Raw genomic sequence first — 20,069 nt, forward strand, 5'->3', positions numbered from 1 at the left:
CTCCAGAGGAGGGGAACAGAGACAGAGAAAGACAGGTTCAAAGTGGAGCAAGTGCCCTGGCCACCATCAGGGAGGAGGGAAGCCAGGGAGTCAGAGAAGAGCTCACCGCCACGGCCTCACTCACCACCATCCCGAACTGCTCTGCCTCGGCCAGGCTGTCATACTCGTCTCTCAGTTCAGAAAGCATTTTCAGATGCTCTGGTTCCAGCATCAGCTTAATGAGGTTCTGAAAGCAAGAGGGGCTGTCTCAGTTTGAGGACGATGAGCCTCCTGTCAGGCCCTCCCTCTGTCCAAGGACCACTTAGAAGGAGACATGGGCTAGCAGTGGGGATGCAGGGGAGAGGCAGCTCGTGGGATGGCAGGACTTTTGAAAAATGTACCAGAAATAACATGACCGCCAGAGAGAAGGAAGCTTATCCTAAGCTAGCATTAGTTAGGTCGTCAGTGCCAGATCCTCCTCCTCTGAGCAGAGGCACTGATGCCCAGCATTTAGTGGTGGAAAGCCAGCCCAAGCGCCATGACCTGGCTGCTTATCTGGACCATAGACTCAGTCAGAACAGCCTCATTCACCTCCAGGATGACATTCTTAATCTCTTCATAGGGCAAGCGACAGGAACCCAGAAAGATTGCTGCCAGAAAACGAGACATAAAGCATGTTCTTCCCAGTCTCTTCCCCCTTCCAGCCTATCATACAAACCTCTGCTTGACAATTTTTCTGCAAGTGTTCTTTTAACATCAGTATCAGAAACCTCCACCAGCTCCTCACTGCCTCCATAGTTAAATCCAAGCTCCTGTGTCTGTGTTTCAGGCTCCCACCTCGCAGCTTTCTCTATCATTGAGCCCCAGGACTGTGTCACACACCAGCTACACTGCTCCAAGCACCACGTTCTACAGACACTACTCCTTGCCTTTGCTCACACAGGAAGCCTTTCATCATCTCCATCTATACACATCAAAGACACTCACCCCACTCTATTTTAGTTCTTCACTCGCATGACCCCATCCTCAGAGATGTCACTGCCTTGAAGTGCTCTGATTCTTAAACCCACTCACTAATCTCTACAGTGGCTCCTGAACCTCAGCAGAACGTGCTCTCTGGCAAGACTGCTGATCATTCCACTTTCTCTGAACGTCTTGGTTTCCCTCTGCCTTCTCTCTCTAACCTCACCCCTAGAGCCTGCCACATTGGTTCCTCTATTACTACTCTGTTTCTAGTGACACTATTCCCATGCTTGTTTCCTTCTCCTCCTAGTCCCGGGTTAATCTAGCCATCTCAGTCCTCTACTTGTACACCTGGGCTGATGAACACAGCTGGTCCAAACTCCGCAGATCAGGATCCGTGGACCTGTCCTGGCACCACTGACAGCTGGGGCTTCATGCTCCGAGCAGTACTTGTCTGTGTCCCTAGTCCACACTCTTCTGGCCCTCTTGGAAGCTCCTCCAAATACCCCCATTCTGTCAACTGTTTCACCACTTCCCCATTTGTTGTAAGATCTTGCTCCTCTTTGCTGAGAAAAACTGAAAGCATTATTCAATTACTTGCTAAGCTTTCTCTTATGCCACTTACAAACTGACCATTAGCGGCCAGACTAGAAATGACTTGGGTAATGACTATTTTGGAATCATCTAGAAGCAAACTTGTGCCGAAACCTCTATAAGCTTATCAACAACTATCCCCACGCCCTCCTCCTTTCCTCATGTTCCAGTGGAACAGGGAGCCCTAAAAACCTTCTCCTTCAGCATATATACATCAAGTTTCTCCTATCTTAAAAAGAAAATCCTGCCTCAGTATTTCTCCATTAGCAACTTCCTTCCTTCTTTCACTTTATAATATACTAAAAATACAACAGCCCATTCTCTTCCATTGCCACAGCTCACTGTCCCCAGTCAATGAAAAGATGGCAAGTACTTGCTGAGTGTGCACTTCGTGTGCGACGCAGCACCTTGAACACAATCTAAGGCATGACCTGATTTCACTCTATTCACAGTATCCCTGTGAGTTTGTATTATTAGCCCCATGTGTCAGAAAAGGAAACTAATACTTAAGGAAGGTAAGCTACCCATCCAAGGTCACGGTGCTAGTTAAGAGTTAGAAGCAGGATTTAAATAACAATGGATTCCAGAGCCTCTGTTCTTATCTTCTATGCTCAACTGAAATTATCCTCGCTTAGGCTATGGGCTTTCCTAAGGCCACACCCAAAGGACGCCTCTCCTGATTTTACTGGGCCCCTGTCTTTGCTGGACACTGCTGCCTCCTCCCACTTCTAGGGACTACGTCACGCTATTTTTCCTGCTGCTCCTTTCTAACCTCCTTTGACATCTCCCCCCGGCCACCACCGCTTTTTTCTTGCTTCTTAAATATTAGTTGACTTGCAAGTGAACTTATAGCTTCATCTACGACTCATATGCTATCTCCTAAATTCCTAACTCCAGCCAGACCTTCCCCTGATTTCTACACCCAAATGCCTAATATACCCGACCTTTTGGAGAAGTCCCACAGGTCTCCTAAATTCTGTCCTAAAATCAGTCATTTCTACCCATCATCCTACCACCTCTCAATCTGCTCCTGCTGAATTTTCCTGTTTCAGTAAATGGCACCACTCTACCGTGATCTAAACCCAAGAAAACACCTCCTTTATTTCCTCAACCTATCACTGAGTGTCCTTAATTCTATCTTCTTTATGCATTCTGCCCTCCTATTCATTCTCACTACTTCAGTGTCAGGCCCTGACCGCCTCCCTCCCACCTAATGTAAAGCAGTAACATACTCATCCTCTCCGCCTACAGTCTTCCACTACCCTAGCAACCAGCCTCACAATCATTGCTGAAGCAGCCTTCCAAAAAATTACATAGGGTCGTATCACTCTTTCCTGATGAAAATTCCCTCAGTAACTCTGACAGATTTCAGGATAAACATGTACCTCTTAGCCTAAGCCACCAGAATTATGATCTGGAGTCCATCTGTGTCTTGGAAGCTTCTCCTTCACCACTACCCTGCATGAGGCTGTTACTCAGCTGGACTCAGCTACTGGTTGTTCTCACCCTGCACAGTGTTGTCTCATGCCTCTGCACCTTCACATATGCTGATCCCTTTGTCTGAAACAAGCCATCCCTCACCCTTCACTTAATTCACTGTTTAGCTCTTTCAACTCAGTGTAAGCAATATCTCCTTTAGAAGGACACCCAGGGTGCTCGCTCCAATACCATCCCCACAAATTGAGAAGCCCCTTCCCCAGGCAGACCTCCATCACAACACTTAGCAATCCATGCTATTATCATGATTTACTTTTCTGTCTCCACCAAACATATGGTTCATGAGCACAGAAACTAGTCTTACACAAAGCTTTCTACCTGTAGCATGTAAGAGGCACCTAATTTTTGAATCACTAAATTACATCTCCTAACCTCAATTTTTTTCTGCATTCCATTTTCCATATCAGTATCACTCAATTGGAAATAACAATGTACTAAACACCCCCCCCATCTTGTTGTCATTTTCTAACACTCATGCTTTATGTTCCAGAGATAATCTTGAGAAGAGGAACTATCTCACATTACTTTAGTCTCCATAAAAGGATTTACCCACAGATACTACTTAGTAATATTTGCTGTCAATGAGTTAAGATTATAAAGCCGCAAATAATGTAAAGGCTTATTGTTCTCACTGATTTACCTCCAGCTCTATATACTCATTACTTATGTGACCGTCACCAAGTCCCATCTAAACTCCAGTTTTCTCATTTGGAAAAATGGGGACAATAACCCCACCTCAGGATTGTGAATGGGTTTTATGGAATATATACCCTTTCATCCCTGGCACACGTGCCTCTATGTTCTTGACAGAGTTCAACATGGCAGACCCTCAAATACCTGTTGAACAAATATTTAAACCTATATTACTCAGCATAAAGTAGGGAGATCACAGTTGAAATGAACAAAAAAATGAACATTCATCCTGATCATCAAATAAGTACTACATATGTAAACTTTGTAGACAGTTTTTGATCTGAAATTTTGCCACCAATCAGAGTTATGAGTATAGCAAATTTAGAACAGAACTCTGCAGTTACTGATTCTTCTTTGAGAAGTACAGGACTACATTATTTATTCTAAACCACAAAGTTTTTAGGTTTAACTGAAGTCAAGCCAGTGCCTGCATTTAATGGAAATACTTAAAGTGAGAAAGAAGGGAATGTACAGTGGTTAGAAACAGTAAGGTCTTTGAAATAAGAAAACCCATGGTTCAAATCCCAGACCTGTCTCTTACTAGCTGTGACCAGGCAAATTTCTCAAAGTCTTAGCTTCTATTTTCTTGCCATAATGATACATACTAACAATCTCACACTGCTGCTGAAGGGATCGGGCAAGGCATCAGAGATTACCTCTGCAATGTCCGGCATGTGACAGGAACCCAACAAACAGCAGTCTCCCGGCAAAGGGCCCTGGATCCACCAGAAGCAGCTCTCGGAAGAACCACTGCACATTCCAACTAGCTGGGATTACGCAGTGACTCACAGAGATGCTGGGCCGTCTTTGAATTCAACACCTTTAATTCTTTTTTCTTTTGCACAGATTTCTTTTCTTCTCCATCTTCCTCATCTTTGTTGGCTGGGGGGGAAAGATTAAAAAAGCATGATTAGGAACAAGACACATTTTTTATTTTTTATTTATTTATTTTTTTTTTGAGAGGGCATCTCTCATATTTATTGATCAAATTGTTGTTAACAACAATAAAATTCTGTATAGGGGACTCAATGCACAATCATTAATCAACCCCAAGCCTAATTTTCAACAGTTCCCAATCTTCTGAAGCATAACGAACAAGTTCTTACATGATGAACAAGTTCTTACACAGTGAATAAGTTCTTACATGGTGAACAGTGCAAGGGCAGTCATCACAGAAACTTTCGGTTTTGATCACGCATTAAGAACTATAAACAATCAGGTCAAATATGAATATTCGTTTGATTTTTATACTTGATTTATATGTGAATCCCACATTTCTACCTTATTATTATTATTATTATTATTTTTAATAAAATGCTGAAGTGGTAGGTAGATGCAAGATAAAGGTAGAAAACATAGTTTAGTGCTGTAAGAGGGCAAATGTAGATGATCAGGTGTGTGCCTGTAGACTAAGTATTAATCCAAGCTAGACAAGGGCAACAAAACATCCATGGATGCAGAAGATTTCTCTCAAAAGAGGGGGGTGAGGTTCTAAGCCTCACCTCTGTTGATCTCCAATTTCTCACCTGATGGCCCCCCTGCAACTGTGCCTGTCTTAGGTTGTTCCACCCTTGAGGAATCTCACCCGTCTCTGGCTAACCAGTCATCTTCCGGGGCCATACAGGGAAATGTTAAGTTGGTAAGTGAGAGAGAAGCAATATTGTTTGAAAAGGTTAGCTTTTTACTTCTTTGCAGATTTATGCTCTCTGGCTTCTATGCACATCATTTGTCTTGAGGTATCTTTACCACTTGGAAGAATTATGATACTTGGTAATTTCAATATGAGGCACGAATTCTACTTAAGGGTTGTAATTAGGAAGGAAGAAGAAAAGCTATAGAAGTAGCAGACAGAAGAAAACATGGGAATATTGATTATTTCTTTGACATATCTTCTTGTAGAGTAACATAAGCATGTATAGGTTTTAAACTACTAATTAAATTGCATACACACATTAACATAATAGGAATACAGCTACATAACCAAAGCAGACCTACAATTACCAGCCATCTCCAGTGAAACCAAGAAAACCAGTTAGGCACCCTAGGCATTTGTGAAAACTTATCAATGATATGATGGATATTACCTAACTGAATTTGAATAGTTTGAGAAAAATCAGACAAATTAAAACAACACATTCCTGGGAACTGTTCACATTCCATATGTTCTTTTAACAGTAGATAGTCTATAGTCACAAGATTTTGGAGCACTGCAACTTGCGCTTCTCCTAATTCTAGGAACAAGCCACATTTGTGCCTTACTGAACTGTTACCCAGCCTGGAATGGCCTCTCACTTCCTCTATGAACAATGGTTTCCTGTTATAGCCTTCAAGGCTTCAAAACCTCCTCTTCAACCACCCACACTTCTATAGTGACTTCTTCCAACTACAGTAAATATCTCATTTTCATTTCTTTAATGTTACCAATAGTTATCTATAATGCCTTCCCACATACATCCTCTCTACTTGCAAGTCATTCTGTGAAGAGCCAGACAGCAAATATTTTAGACTTTGAAGACCACCTGTTCTCAGCTGTGCAACTTTTCCACTAAAGTGTGAAAGCAGCCACAGACAATACACGAAGAAGGGGCGTGGCTGTACTCCAGGAGCACTGTAGTCAAAAAGTGGGTGGTCAGCCTGAGCGCTGTCGTTCATCAACCCCTGTACTAGAGTCTTCTGCCATGTCACCCTTTTGTGACCCTATTAAAAATCCTATTTATCTTTCAAGTTCCATCTTGAACATAATTCCCTATATAATTTTTCTTGATTTCTCCCAAATTCCTATATTTTCCTCTGAATCTCCAATGAATTCATACTTCTTAATACAAATGCTCTCACTGATTTTGTTTAAGGTGTACATAGGCTTTTCTCTGCAAGAGGTAACAGGCTCTCCTGTACACGCTGTTTGCTAGTGCCCACAGAGTACTCCTTGCCTTCTACACTCTTCTTAGATTATCTAAAGCCAACATATTCTTCCTTCTCTGGGAAGCTTTCCCTAACAGATGTACTCACCCTCTGATTTGATGAACTAATTTTCATGGTATTTGTTATCTATATATCATTCAGTAATTAATTGCTCAATGTTTTGTGACATATGTATCATCTTGATCTTTTTAAACCCTGTGTTACTTTATAAGTGGGTATATTTCCATCTCACTAGATTTTGAACTTCAGGAGCATGGGCAAAACGGTATTTCCTTATCTCACTCCCTCAGCAGCTAGCACCATAGTAACATTCACTAAAATACAGCTGACACTGGCTACTGAGGAGGGTTGAGCAGTGATAGAAAGGGAAACAGGAACTGTTCTGGGAAGACATAATTGTGAAATACTCTGTCCTATAGTGTAACTTGGTATCAACTCTTCAGGAAGTCACATGGTAACATGGCTGCAAGAAATGTCAAGATACTGACAAAACTAGTTGCTTCTGAGGAGAAGAATTGGGTGCTTGAATAAGGAAGTGGGAGGAGTATTTTCAACACCCTTTACACTGTTTACATTTTTAAACAACATGAAAAGTACTACCTGGTACAAAAAAATAAGCAAGAAAGCAAACAAAAAAGTCAGTTATATGACAAAAGTTACCAAGAAGGAAAAAAAAAAATTCAGCCTTTGGCCTGGTAGCCCAACTTGAAGAAGGAAAATGCTAAGTACATGAAAATGAGTTATTTATATAAATACTAATGAGACAGGGGCCGTGGGTGCAGTCAGAGTAGGGTGAGGGCCTCCGGAAGAAGCAAGGAAGGATATTGACAGTCAGAGCAATGGAACAATGTGCAAAGAAGTCCCTTTCGAAACTGTGTTAAGCATTATGCAAAGTCAAGGTCACACTAATTCTCTAGGGTAAAGATACCAGACTAGGAATATAGACATCTTCAGTGAGATCAGTTAAAGCTCAAAAAGCCAGGAGCAACTTGGCCTGGAATGTTTGAGTGTTCTGCAAATAAAGAAGGTATCCCAGCATAACCCATGACCTCACTGCAAACAGCCCTAGCAAACACAACCCAGCCCACCTTGTGGGGAGGGCAGGTGGTAGAAGTCTGCAATCCTAGCCCTTTACCCACATTTATGAAAATCCTCAACCGACTATAAATCCCCTGGACAATGCACCACCATGGGCTCTCTTGTCACCTCCTGGCATGAGCCAGGAGCTCTGTCCTCTCACTGTATCTCTAAATAAAAGCCTCTCCCTGGCTCTCCTACCTTGAGTGTTGGCTAAGTTCATTCTTTGACTCTGCAAACAAGAACCCTGGCATCACTTATTGAGTACTATATGTGCCAGGCTCTGTTCTGGGCACTGTAAATAAAACAGTGAAAAAACAGAAAGATTCCTGCCTTCACGGAACTTACATTCTAAGAAAGAGAAGTAAGACAATAAACCAGTTAATAGATAACACAGTATATTAGGTAATCACAGTGAAACAGGCAGTGTAGTTCAGGAAAACAGCCAGGCCTTGGGCAAGTCAATTAAAGCTTGAGGCCAGGTTGTGTGGCCTGTGGGCAGAATGTGTTAAGTGAAAACAAACCAGCTAGAAGGAAAAATAACTGATGGGAAACAGAATGAAATTTCTAACCAGTGCAAAGCAAGCAGATTAGGTAACCTATAGCTACCCCAAAGATCATTTTATGCTCATTAGCATACTGAAAAACACACTCCTTGGCACGACAGTTCCGAGCCTGACCATATCAGGACAAAAAGGAGGCATACCTCCTTTTCCCTGAAATCCCCTCTCTATTCCAGGAAAACCCCACCCATCCTTATGAATATTCCACCCTTTGCTTAACTCCAGCTCTAAGACCACCCAACCCCAACCTCACTGTGCCGCTCACCTCTTGAGTGTGTCCGTACTCCCTTCTCGAGTGTGTACTTGTTTTCACTTTAAAAAATGGCTGCTCACCTCTCGAGCATGCCCTCATCCCCTCCTTGGGTGTGTACTTCTCTCTGCTTGCATCTGCTTGACCTGCTCATGAATTCTTTCTCAGTCAGTCAAGAACCCTTTCGTAGGTTGAGGTCTCACCTAGCCTGCAGGGAGACCTACTGGATTGGATTTCCTGGTAACAATAGTGCCATGAAAAGAAAACTGAGTAGGGAAGAGAATAGGGGGACTCCATAGGGGTATGGATTACAACTTCAGTGGGTTGGTAAGGGAAGGTCTTAATGAGAATGTGACATCTGAATTAAGACATTTTAAGGTGCAAAGGCCTAAGACAAGCTTCTCCCAGGAAAAAAAGTATCTCTCCCTTTTTGTGATGGAAAAGCAAAAAATGTCACTATGGCTAGAGTAGATGCAGTGAGGGAAAGGTCAAGAAGTCATAGGTAGTAAAGACATCATATAAAAAAAAGAAAATTATGGGTAGTAATATAGAAATGGAGATTTAAAACACCCAGACTATATCATAAAATCTTAGTGGCAGGGAAGGAAAAAAGTAAAATATAAGTAAATCTCTCATCTCATACAGACAAAGTGAAAGGATACATATTCATTACTGATGTTGAAAAAGAATAAACAGACTCAACTTTTTTGCTTGGCAGTAAGATGAAAACAAATTAAAAGTATAGCTACAAGACAGAAAGGGATGAAATTTCATTTTTGTGGAAGACATGACTATATGCAGCAACTCAAAACAACTACTAGAACTAAAATTCAGTAAGGCCGACAGAAGATGAGCATGGGCTTCTGGTTTTCCCAAAATGGGGGTCGCCTCCCACAGAATGTTTAAAAAAAAATAAAAAGGAAACAAGATGCCCAAATGGAGTCATTTGCTTCCCAAACTAAGACTTAATTAGTTTCAACCTATTCCAGGAATGTGACCTTTTAAATCAATCAGGGATTTTCTGTTTAGCACCAAGGAGGTAATTCTGTCACATGGGCCCTCTATCCATTCCCTCCCTCCCAGAAAATGAGGTCATCTGCTGGGTGAGACCCACTGTGACTCCCCCTAAGGGAGGGTGACCGGGCCTGAAACCTTTCTTTCCTTTTGCTAACACTTTCCTTCCTCCACCCTCCTTCCTGTAGAAACCTCCCATTTTGTACAATTCCTGGGAGCATCCCTTTACTTGCTCGATGGGATGCTGTCCAATTTATGAATTGGTTAATAAAGCCAATTAGATTTTCAAATTTACTTGGTTGAATTTTGTTCTTTAACAAGGGGAAATACAATTATATTTTAAAACTGGGGAGGGTGAAGAGGCCTAAATGAAAACAAAGGTCTCTATACTTTACTCGAATTGTCCAAAGCCAATTATCATCAGACTGGAGTAAATTATGTATGCAGAATGTAATATCTAGAGCAACACCTAAGCAAACCATACCGTTTCATACTCAGGCACTACAATTAAATCAAAATAGAATCTTAAAAAAGTGTTCAAAGAAACCACAGGCAACTAAGAGAAAACAAATAATACAACGGCAGACTCAAACCTTAACATACCAATAATTACCTTTAATATAGATGGTATAAATGTACCAATTAACAGAGGCTGGCTGTACTGACTGTAATACAAAGTGCTTGACATTAAGTATTGAAATAGGCATCCCTTTCCAAGACATCAATCTGGAATACACATTGACAGCTATAGAACTAGATAGTAATGCTGACAGGGAAATTTATTGTATTTACATGAGAAGGAAAGAAAGATCTCAAGTCATAACCTAATTTCCTCTCTCAAGAAACTTGAAAAGAAGCAAAATAAATCCAAGGCAATCAGAAGGAAGGAAATAAAAAGAGCAGGAGTCAGTAACAATGAAAACAACAGAGAAAAATCACTGACTCAGAAAGTTGCTTACAGAAAAAGTCAATAAACTTCTCAAAAGACAGACAAAGACAAAGAAAAGACATGTATTGTCAATATCAGGAATGAGATGGAGCAGCAGCCATTGAGGGGTGGTAAGGGAACACTACAAACTTTGTTCTCATAAGTTGGACAACTTACTTAAAATGGACCAACTCCTCAAAACCACTACCAAAAGTCAACCAAGCTGAAATAACAACTTGAATAACTACTGAAACCATTTGAAAAACTGAATTCATAATTAAAAGGCCCCAGAAAAGGAAATTTCCTGATCCAGTGGGCTACTTTTAAAAGAAGAATTAATGCCAATCTCACACAATGTATTCCAGAAAAGAGGAGGGAACATTTACTTTTCACTTCATTTTATGAATGCAGGTGAATCATTCATTTTAAATGGTTAATTTTATGTTATGTGTATTTTACCTCAATGAAAAAAGTTAATTGTTTATGATGTTTAAATCACTAATCAGTGAAATTTGAATATGGGTTGTATATTAGATAACAGTATTATATCACTGATATACCTAAATGTGGTAACTGCACTGTGGTTATGAAAAAGAATGTCCTTATGCTTGGGAGAGGCAAGTAGAAGAATTTAGGGATAAAGGGCCATGATGTTGATGGTTTACATCTCAAACAGCCCAGTTTTTAAAAAAAGGGATAATATTCATACTAGCATTACTCAAAATAGCTAAGAAGTGTAAACAACTCAGTGTTCATCCACTGATGAATGGAAAAACAAAATGTGGTATATCTATACAATGGAATATTATTCAGCCAAAAAAGGGAATGAAACACTGATACATGCTACAACATGGATCAACCTTGCAAACATCATGATTAGTAAAAAAGCCAGACTCAAAAGGGCACTTACTGTATTGTTACATTGATACAACTATCCAGGATAAGCAAATCCGTATGGACAATAAGTAGATTAGTCATTGCCAGTTGGAGGAAGAGGAAGAGAGGTGTGACTGCTAATGGATTCAGGGTTTGTGTGTGTGGATAAAATGAAGGTTCTTGTGGCCAGGATTCTCACCTGGCCCTGGTTCACTAGCTCACTACACACGTGTGGGCAATGCATCATTACTGGCTCTATATAGAGAGCCCTGCCCAGCACTCTAGGTGACATGGTGGCATGGCTGCAAGGCTGCAGGAGAGCAGAGCAGAGGCTGGAGTGGTGGTAGTGCTGAGGACAGAGGCCCAGAGGATGGCTGTGTGGGCAGAGAGGCCCAGAGGCAGAGACCAGCTTGCTGCATGCAGACTTTCTCTGAGCAGATGGGATTTTCATGATTGACCTGCCACCATGGAAATAAAGTTAGGTATAAGCCTTTCACCCAAGAACATTCTACTGTCAGTTCTTTGGTCACACTGAATCCATAGTGAACTTGCTCAGAGCTGAAACCCATTGGCAAGACAGTGTGTGATGAGAATGTTCTAGAATTATAAAGTAGCAGTGGTTGCACCACTCTGTGATATACATAAAACCATGGGATTACATGTTTTAGGGGTGAATTTTGCTTGTTTGTTTAGTAGTTCCTGAAATTTTACTTTTTAAAAACAAGTTTTGGTTGTAATGGATAAATTTCACTAACTGGAAGAGCTCTACACTGAGACCAATTTCCTGAGGTAAAAACCTAGAAATGTTTTTATATTGATTTAGAAGTAATGTAGTCTAAGTGAGACAGCCTGTGTTCCTTGATTTTTCTCTGCTTCAGTTTAAGATGGTTTTTGATGCTGCTGGTAAGGGAGAGGCTGACATGCTGACAGGAGAATGAAACCTGCCATCATCAATCTCGAAGGAGAGGCAACACATGTGGCAGCTCCTTCAGCATGTGTTCCAGGTGAAATAGTCTGTGTGATAAGTAGAGGTTCTCTGGGGCCCTTTTTAACTCAAAATGATCTATAATTGCATGTTTTCTTTAGTTTTCTTTTTTAATGGCCACTTAGTTTTAAGTAGTATCCCATTAAATAAATGTTTCCTTAGGTTCAGTTTTTTAGAATGCATATGATACCACAGCATTCTTCAAAAGTCATTTCAGCCATAGATAATGGCTTATCTTTATAAGAATTCCTGGGTTAGCTTGGACTGTGGCCCAGAAAGCTGTCTACCACAGTATCTGTTCCCCTTCTATGGTGTGGAGATTTTGTCCTGGGAAATGATAGTTCAGGTAGACCAACATTTCCCAGCCCCTTTTGCATCTCAGAGTGACCATGATTTGTTCTCACCAATGAAATATGAGCAAAAGTGATGTGTATTGATTCTGAGCCAGGACTTTTTTTTGGTAATACATTTAAAGTTTATTTCTTGCTTTAAGGGTGACTTTTATGGTGTATGAATTATACTAATACAAGAAACAAATAACTGCATACATACAGATATATAATGGGCCATAGATGGAAAACCAAAACTACTAAACTTCTAGAAGAAATCAGAAAAATCTTCAAAACATTGGAAAAGCAAAGATTTCTCAGAAACAAAGAAGTATAAACCATGTGGTAGGCAGAATCCTAAGTTGGCCCCCAAGTCTGTCTCCCCCTGGGGTGCATACCCTATATAACCCTTTTTCTTGAGTGTGAATTGGCCTGACCTACTTTCATAAGCCTTTTTAAATGAGAGTTTAGAGGTCAGAGACCAGAGGAGTCAGAATGATTCGAAGCTGCAAACATGCTCTCCTTTGATCCTCGAAGAAGCAAAGAGCCATGCTGCAGAGAAGGCCATGGGGCAAAAAATGGTGGGTAGCCTTTAGAAGCTGAGAACAGCCCCCTAGCTTACCAGCAAGAAAATAAATCCCTATGTCCTGCAATTACAAGGATTGAATTCACCCAAATACCACATGAGTTTGGAAGAGAGCACTAGGCTCCAGAAAGCAATGCAGAATCTGAATTTCAGTTTGTTGTGACCTTGATCATAGTATCCAGCTATCTTGGATTCTACACCCATGGAAATTGTAAGCATTTGCTGTTTTTGTAAGAGAAACATCAACTAGAAGAAAGATAAAGGAATATTCTAACTTACAGAAAGTTTATGAAGTTACATTAATATACAAATATACAAAAATACAAACAAAAAACACACACATATAACACTTAACATGGGAGTGCTAAATGTGATATTCATTGGCACTGAACTTGAAAGCAAAATACAATGCCAATAATTATTAAAAAACAAAAATGGACAGATACAATATTTGTAGAGAATATAGCTGTGAATTTTTCAAAAGTGATGAAAGACTTCAACACACAGAATCAAGAAGCTCAGAGAACCCCATGGATAAATACCAGAACCATATCATGCATGGCACATCATCACAGTAAAACTGCTAAAAACCAGAGTAAAAAAAGAGAAAATTGTCAAACAGCAAGGGGTAGAATATATCACCTTCAAAAGACAGTGGGGTTGTTAAAAAAAAAAAGGCAGTGGGGAGGGGGCACGAAAAATTTCAAAATATAGGTGAAATAAAGATACATCCACACAAAAATACAGAATTCATTACCAGCAGACCTGAACTAAAATAAATACAAAAGGAAATATTTACTCAAGCAGAACAAAAATTATTGCAAAAGGAAATACAGAATGTAGGTAGGAAACAAAACAGTGTTTTTAGGTAAATATTAGTATTATGAAATAACAGTAAAAATGTATGTGGGTTTAAAGTCTATGTAGAATTAAAATGCATGACACATCAGTAACAAAACAAGTGTATAGTAAGTAGAATTAAAGTACTGTAGAGTTCTAGCATTATCTGCAAAGTGCTAAAAGTTGTAATTTGCACGAGGCTATAATAGTAGCATGCATGTCGTCATTTCTAAGGTATCCATTTAAGGACAATAAAAAGTGCATAAGTAATAATGGGGGAAATGTGAAGTAAATAGTTTTAAATGAATCTGTAAGAAAGTAAGAACAGAAAGAGACATAAATTAGAAAAATCAAAATAAAGCAATATTGTATATGTCAACTCAAATGGATTATATACTTTGCAATGAAAAGACTAAGATTATCAGACTGGATTTACAAAACATGCATGCTAAAATGTGCTGTTGACAAGGGACACAAAGATACAGAAATGTTAAGGGTAAAACAGTGGAAAAAGATACACTAACAGAAAAAAAAGGTGATATAGTTATATTAGTATCAGATAAAGACTTCCTATCTAATAATGCTACTGCCTTGAATAGACATTTCATAATGATAAATGGTTAAACCACAAGAAAGACATACTAATTCTAAGGCTAAATATACCCAATAATTTTGTTTCAAAATATACAAAGTAAACATTGATGAACTAAATAAAAGAAGGGCAAATCCATATACCACAGTGGAAGAATTAATATCCTTCATGCAGTAAGTAATAAAACCAGCAAATGAAAACTTGGAAGGATATAGAAAATTTGAACATATCTTACAAATTTGACCTAATTGATAGTATTAGAACAATGCACCCAGCAATGACAAATTATACCATTTTTTCATATGGTTCTGTAGGATATTTACCAAAATTTACCACATGCTGGGTAAAAGCAAGCCTCCACAAATTTCACAGGTTAGAAATCAGTCAAAGTAAGTTTTCTGACCCTACTAGAAGTTTTAACCTGAAAATCAGTAAAAAGTTAACTAGAAAATCCCCAACTATTTGATATTAAATAAATATCCAAACAAGAATGGGGTCAGGTATGAAATCACAAAACAAGTTAGAAAATATTTTGAATGGAATAAAATCAGCATATAACAAAAAAAATGTTAGGGACAAATAGAAAGCCCAAAATAAGATAGATTAAAACCCAAATGTTTTAGACTAAAAAAGACTAATGCTCCAGTTAAGAACAATTTTGTCAATGTACTGAAAGAAAAAAAGAGTCCAAGCATATGCTGTTTTTATGAGAACATAAAAAATGTTTATTTTTTATAAAATTGACTAGATTTTATAAAAAATAAAATCTACTAAAAGAAAAGATAAAGGATAAAAAGTATAAAGTTATGCCAGGAAAATTCTAACTAAAAGAAAGTTGATGAAGTTACATTAATATCAGACAAAACAGTCTTTCAGCAATAGAAAGCATTACAGAAGATAAACAAGGATACATTATGAAAATTCTAGTTCATTAGGAAAATGTAAGCATTTTGATTTTGTATGTACCTGATAACATTCTGTATTTATATATTAAGATATATAAAGCACAGAGAAGACAAGTAGTGATTTTACAGCATCTTACTATGCTGCTGACAGTGACTGTGAAGGGGTATGTGGGGGGGACTTGGTGAAGGGGGGAGGCTAGTAAACATAATGCTTTTCATGTAATTGTAGATTAATGATACCAAAAAAAAAAAAGAAAAATATATAGAGCACCAGAAATGTATAAGATGAATCTAATCATGAGAACACGTTAGACAAATCCAAACTGAGGGGCATTCTATAAACTGGTCTGTACTCTTCAAAAATGTCAAGGTTGTTAAAGATAAAGACTGAGGAGCTGTAATGAGCATGAGCCACTGTCTGAGGTCTGACCGCAGATGGCTGTGGAGCCTCGAGGCTGTCGTTTCCCCTTGGGCCCCGCATCTGGGCAAGCAAAGGTCCTCACCTCGCTCTGGCCTCTACCTTTGAGGCTGGCAGGATTTTCAAACTCTTCAAGGCCCTGGCCCCCCAACCCCAACCACGATAAAAACCCACGCCAGTCTCCTTCCCCTGCCCTCTCAAGCCATTTCAAGCCTGCCTCAGAGGACTGCCCTGCTCTTCCTGGAGACCTCAATTACGGAAGTGAGCAACCTTTTATACTCAGTAGGCATGTACAGGGCATCATCAATCTCAACATTTAAACCAAATATTGAGTAGGGATCCATCTGCCTTTGAAGGTGACCTAACAGGAATTATTCCCAATTAGACTACAGAACAGCTGAATGCAATGCATGATCCAGGATTTTTTCTGCAAAGGACATAATTGTGACAACTGGCATAATCTGAAGGTCTGATATTTTTATTTTATAATTGTACAGTGGTTATGGACCTATGACAAAGAGATGTAGCATGTAACTTAGCCCTCAAATGATTTAAAGAAATGATACACTCTCATGTGTACATACATACTACGCACACACAAATAAGGAGAGAAGGATAAGACAAAATGTGGTACAGTGTTAACATTTCAGGAATGTGGCAAGTTACTGAGCAGGAAATTTTTTTATTATTCTAGCAACTTTTCCGTAAGTCTGAAATTATGTTGATATAAAAAATTTTTAAATAAAGGAAAACTGACAGAATCACAATGCTATATTCACAAAGTGTTATGTTTTAACCATTTCTTTCAGTACTGATAAAACAAGCACACAGCAAATAATATAGAAAAGTTGAACACCACAAATAATAAACAGGAACTAATAGCAATATATAGAACACTTCATGTTACACATACATGATTTTCAAGTGCATAAATAACATTAACAGTATTGAACATATTCAGAGCCATAAAGGAAAGCTCTACAAATTTCTAAAGACTGAAATCACAAGAGAGTTGACCAAAATGTAGTTGGCTAGAAATTACTAAAGAACTTAAAAAATTCAGAAAACTCACTGTGGTACACAGAATACTAGTTCTCCAAGATATCCACATCCTAATTCGTAGAATCTGTGAATAACAACCTTACACACAAAGAGTATCCTGCAGGTGTGACAAAGTTAAGGATGGTGGGATGAGAGGATTGTGCTGGGTTATCTGGATGGACGCAAAGTGATTACAGGGATTCTCATAAGAGGGAGGTAGCAGGGCCACAGCCAGAGAAGAGATGTGAGGACAGAGTAGAGGAGAGCGGGAGGGAGGGAGGGAGAGAAAGTGAGAGACGGAGGGAGGGAGGGAGACACGAAGATGCTCTTGGCTGCTGACCGAGGCTGGAGGAGGAGGACACAAGCCAAGGAATGTGGGTGGCCTTAGAAGCCAGAAAAGGCAAGGAAATGGATTCTCTCTCTCAGAGACTCCAGAGGGTACGTAACTCTGTCAACACCTTGATTTTAGAGTTCTGGTCTCCAAATAAAATTGCTTTAAATCACAAAATTTGTGGTAATCTGCTAGACTACCAATATGAATTAATACATTCCATACATTTGCAAACTAAGTCCTTCTAAATAACCTGGGAGAAGAAATCATAATGGAAATCATAAAATTTATTGGACTGAATAATAAAAATGCTTTCTGTTATGGGCTGAATTGTGTCCCCGCCATGATTCAGTGTGTTGAAGCCTGACTCCCAGTATCTCAGCATGTGACCACATTTGGAACCAGGGCCTTTAAAGAAGCGACTAAGTTAGAAGGAGGCCATTTAAGAAATTAGAATAAGAGCAGTAAAATAAACTGTAAAGAAAAGTTTAAGAAGAAAGTACAGATAAGAGCAGGAATTAATGAAATCATAATGAGATTAACAAAGCCAATACTCCTTTTGTTTTCTTTAAGAATGTAAATTCAAGAAGTGAGATAGTATTTAAAAATGAGAGATATTAATTATAATAAGTAACCAATATCAGGAGTTAAAAATAGGACTGAAATAAATATGCTTCAGGCATTAAATGATTTCAAATAACAACATGAGAATTTAGATGAAATGGACAAATTTCTAGAAAAATGTAACTTAAACCAAAACTGATTCAACAAGATAAAACCTAAACAGCCCCTATAACTATTATATATAACCACAGATCTTAGTCACAAATTTCATAGGAGACTGAAGTGACTTTGCCAGGGAATTATTTCAAACATTTAAGAAATAAATAATGCCCTTAATCTTATGTAAAAACTCTCCCATAGAACAGAAAAAGAAAATAACCCACAACTCACATTATGAGGCTAGCATAATCTTAATAGCAAAACGTGAAAGCACAGAACCCAAAAAGTCACAGGTACTTTCACTCATAAACATAGACACAAAATTCCTAAACAAAGCATTAGCAAATTGAATTAAGCAATATAAAATAAAAAAGATAACAGAGCATATCCAAACTGGATTTATTTTAAGAATACAAGATTGGTTTAACAAAAGAAGCCAATTAATATGCTTCACAATTAGATTAAAGGAGAAAAATTATACGATAATCTTAATAATACAAAAAAGCATTTGATCAAATTCAATATCCATTTGTGGTAAATACTCTTAGCAAACAAGTAATGGAAGAGTGCTTCCTTAATCTGGCAAAGGGTATCTACCAAAAACTGAAGGCAAAACTATGCTTAATCGTAAAATGTTGAAAAATTTCCCTTTGAGTTTAGGAGCAAGAGGGGGTATTTATTATCACTGCTCTGCTCAGCGACACTGGCTGGGGCTCTGAGCCGTGCAGTGAGGCAAGAAAAGAAAAAACTCTAAGGATTAGAATGGTAGAAATAATACTGTCACTTGAAGATGATGACCGTGAATATAAAAAATCCAAAAGAATCTATAAACTACAAGCCAACAAAAAATGAAATTAAAGTTTCCTACAAAAATATGAAGCACCTAGGAATAAATTTAATAAAAGTTGTACATGATCTCTATGGAGAAATGATATAACCTTACTGAAAAACATTAAAAATGATAAATAAGAGATATAGATTTATAGCTTCATAGATTAAAAGACTAGATAATGCTAAGATGTCAATTCTTTCCAGATTGATTTATAGAGTTGGTAGAATAAAATTCCAACTGGTTTCTTTTTTTAAGTTGATAAACTGATTCTAAGACATGCAGAAATACAAAGGGCCAAGAGCAAGGACGACTATTCTTGAAAAAGCAGCAAGGCAGGTGGTATCAATACATATTATAAAACTGCAATAATCAAAATTGTATGGTATTGGCATCAGGATAGACAAAATGATCAACAGAGTAGAGTACTGACCAGAAAACAAAACCATGCATAAAAGAGCGTATGATGTAATAGACTGGGCATGTCAGGTGATTATGAAAAGGACAGATTGACCAATAAATGGGACTGGAACTAACTGCCCATATGAAGGAAATAAATTATATCCATATTCAAAGAAATCAATTACAGGTCATTCAAAAATCTTATTGTGAAACTCAAAAGTATGATGATTAAGGGATTTCTTAAACAAGACACAATATGCATTAGTGATAAAGGAAAAGATTGATACATCTAAGCATTTTACCTAAAGAACTTTTGTGAATCAAGACACTAAAAAAGTGAAGAGACAAGCCCCAGAGTCAGAGATGTTTGTGATACATGTAAGTGACAAAGGATTAGTATCTAGGATATATAAGGAATTCCCTTTGTTTGGAACTGCACCATTTTGCAACCTGGATAAACTAATTACTCAGTATACTGAGAATCTAGAGCTAACATCATAGAAGGGACAACAAATCTCATGTGCCTTCTGAAGAGGAACATAACATCTATTATGACAAGTCTTAGGGAAAGACAAACAGCCTGATTTCATTTAACCTCTATGACCACCTACCAGTTTACAGAAAATATAGGAAACACAAACATGCAAACTACACTACAGGAATATGACCACAAAATCCATGTTATGGCACTGTCCATGGAACAAAGATATAGTTCTTACAACAAAGGAATTT

General features: G+C 38.6%; 1 protein-coding gene across 1 annotated transcript in view; it reads right to left on the reverse strand.

The window, feature by feature from the left end:
• Nucleotides 1–20,069, reverse strand: part of LOC108399530 (protein diaphanous homolog 1-like) — a 67,329-nt gene that overhangs the window by 5,154 nt on the left and 42,106 nt on the right. The window contains 3 exon segments of the mRNA XM_073221419.1: nucleotides 125–226; nucleotides 523–629; nucleotides 4,516–4,608. Of these exon segments, the coding sequence (XP_073077520.1) occupies nucleotides 125–226; nucleotides 523–629; nucleotides 4,516–4,608 (302 nt within the window).

This window comes from Manis javanica, chromosome 14 (assembly GCF_040802235.1).
Source record: "Manis javanica isolate MJ-LG chromosome 14, MJ_LKY, whole genome shotgun sequence".
Taxonomy (NCBI): Eukaryota; Metazoa; Chordata; class Mammalia; order Pholidota; family Manidae; genus Manis; species Manis javanica.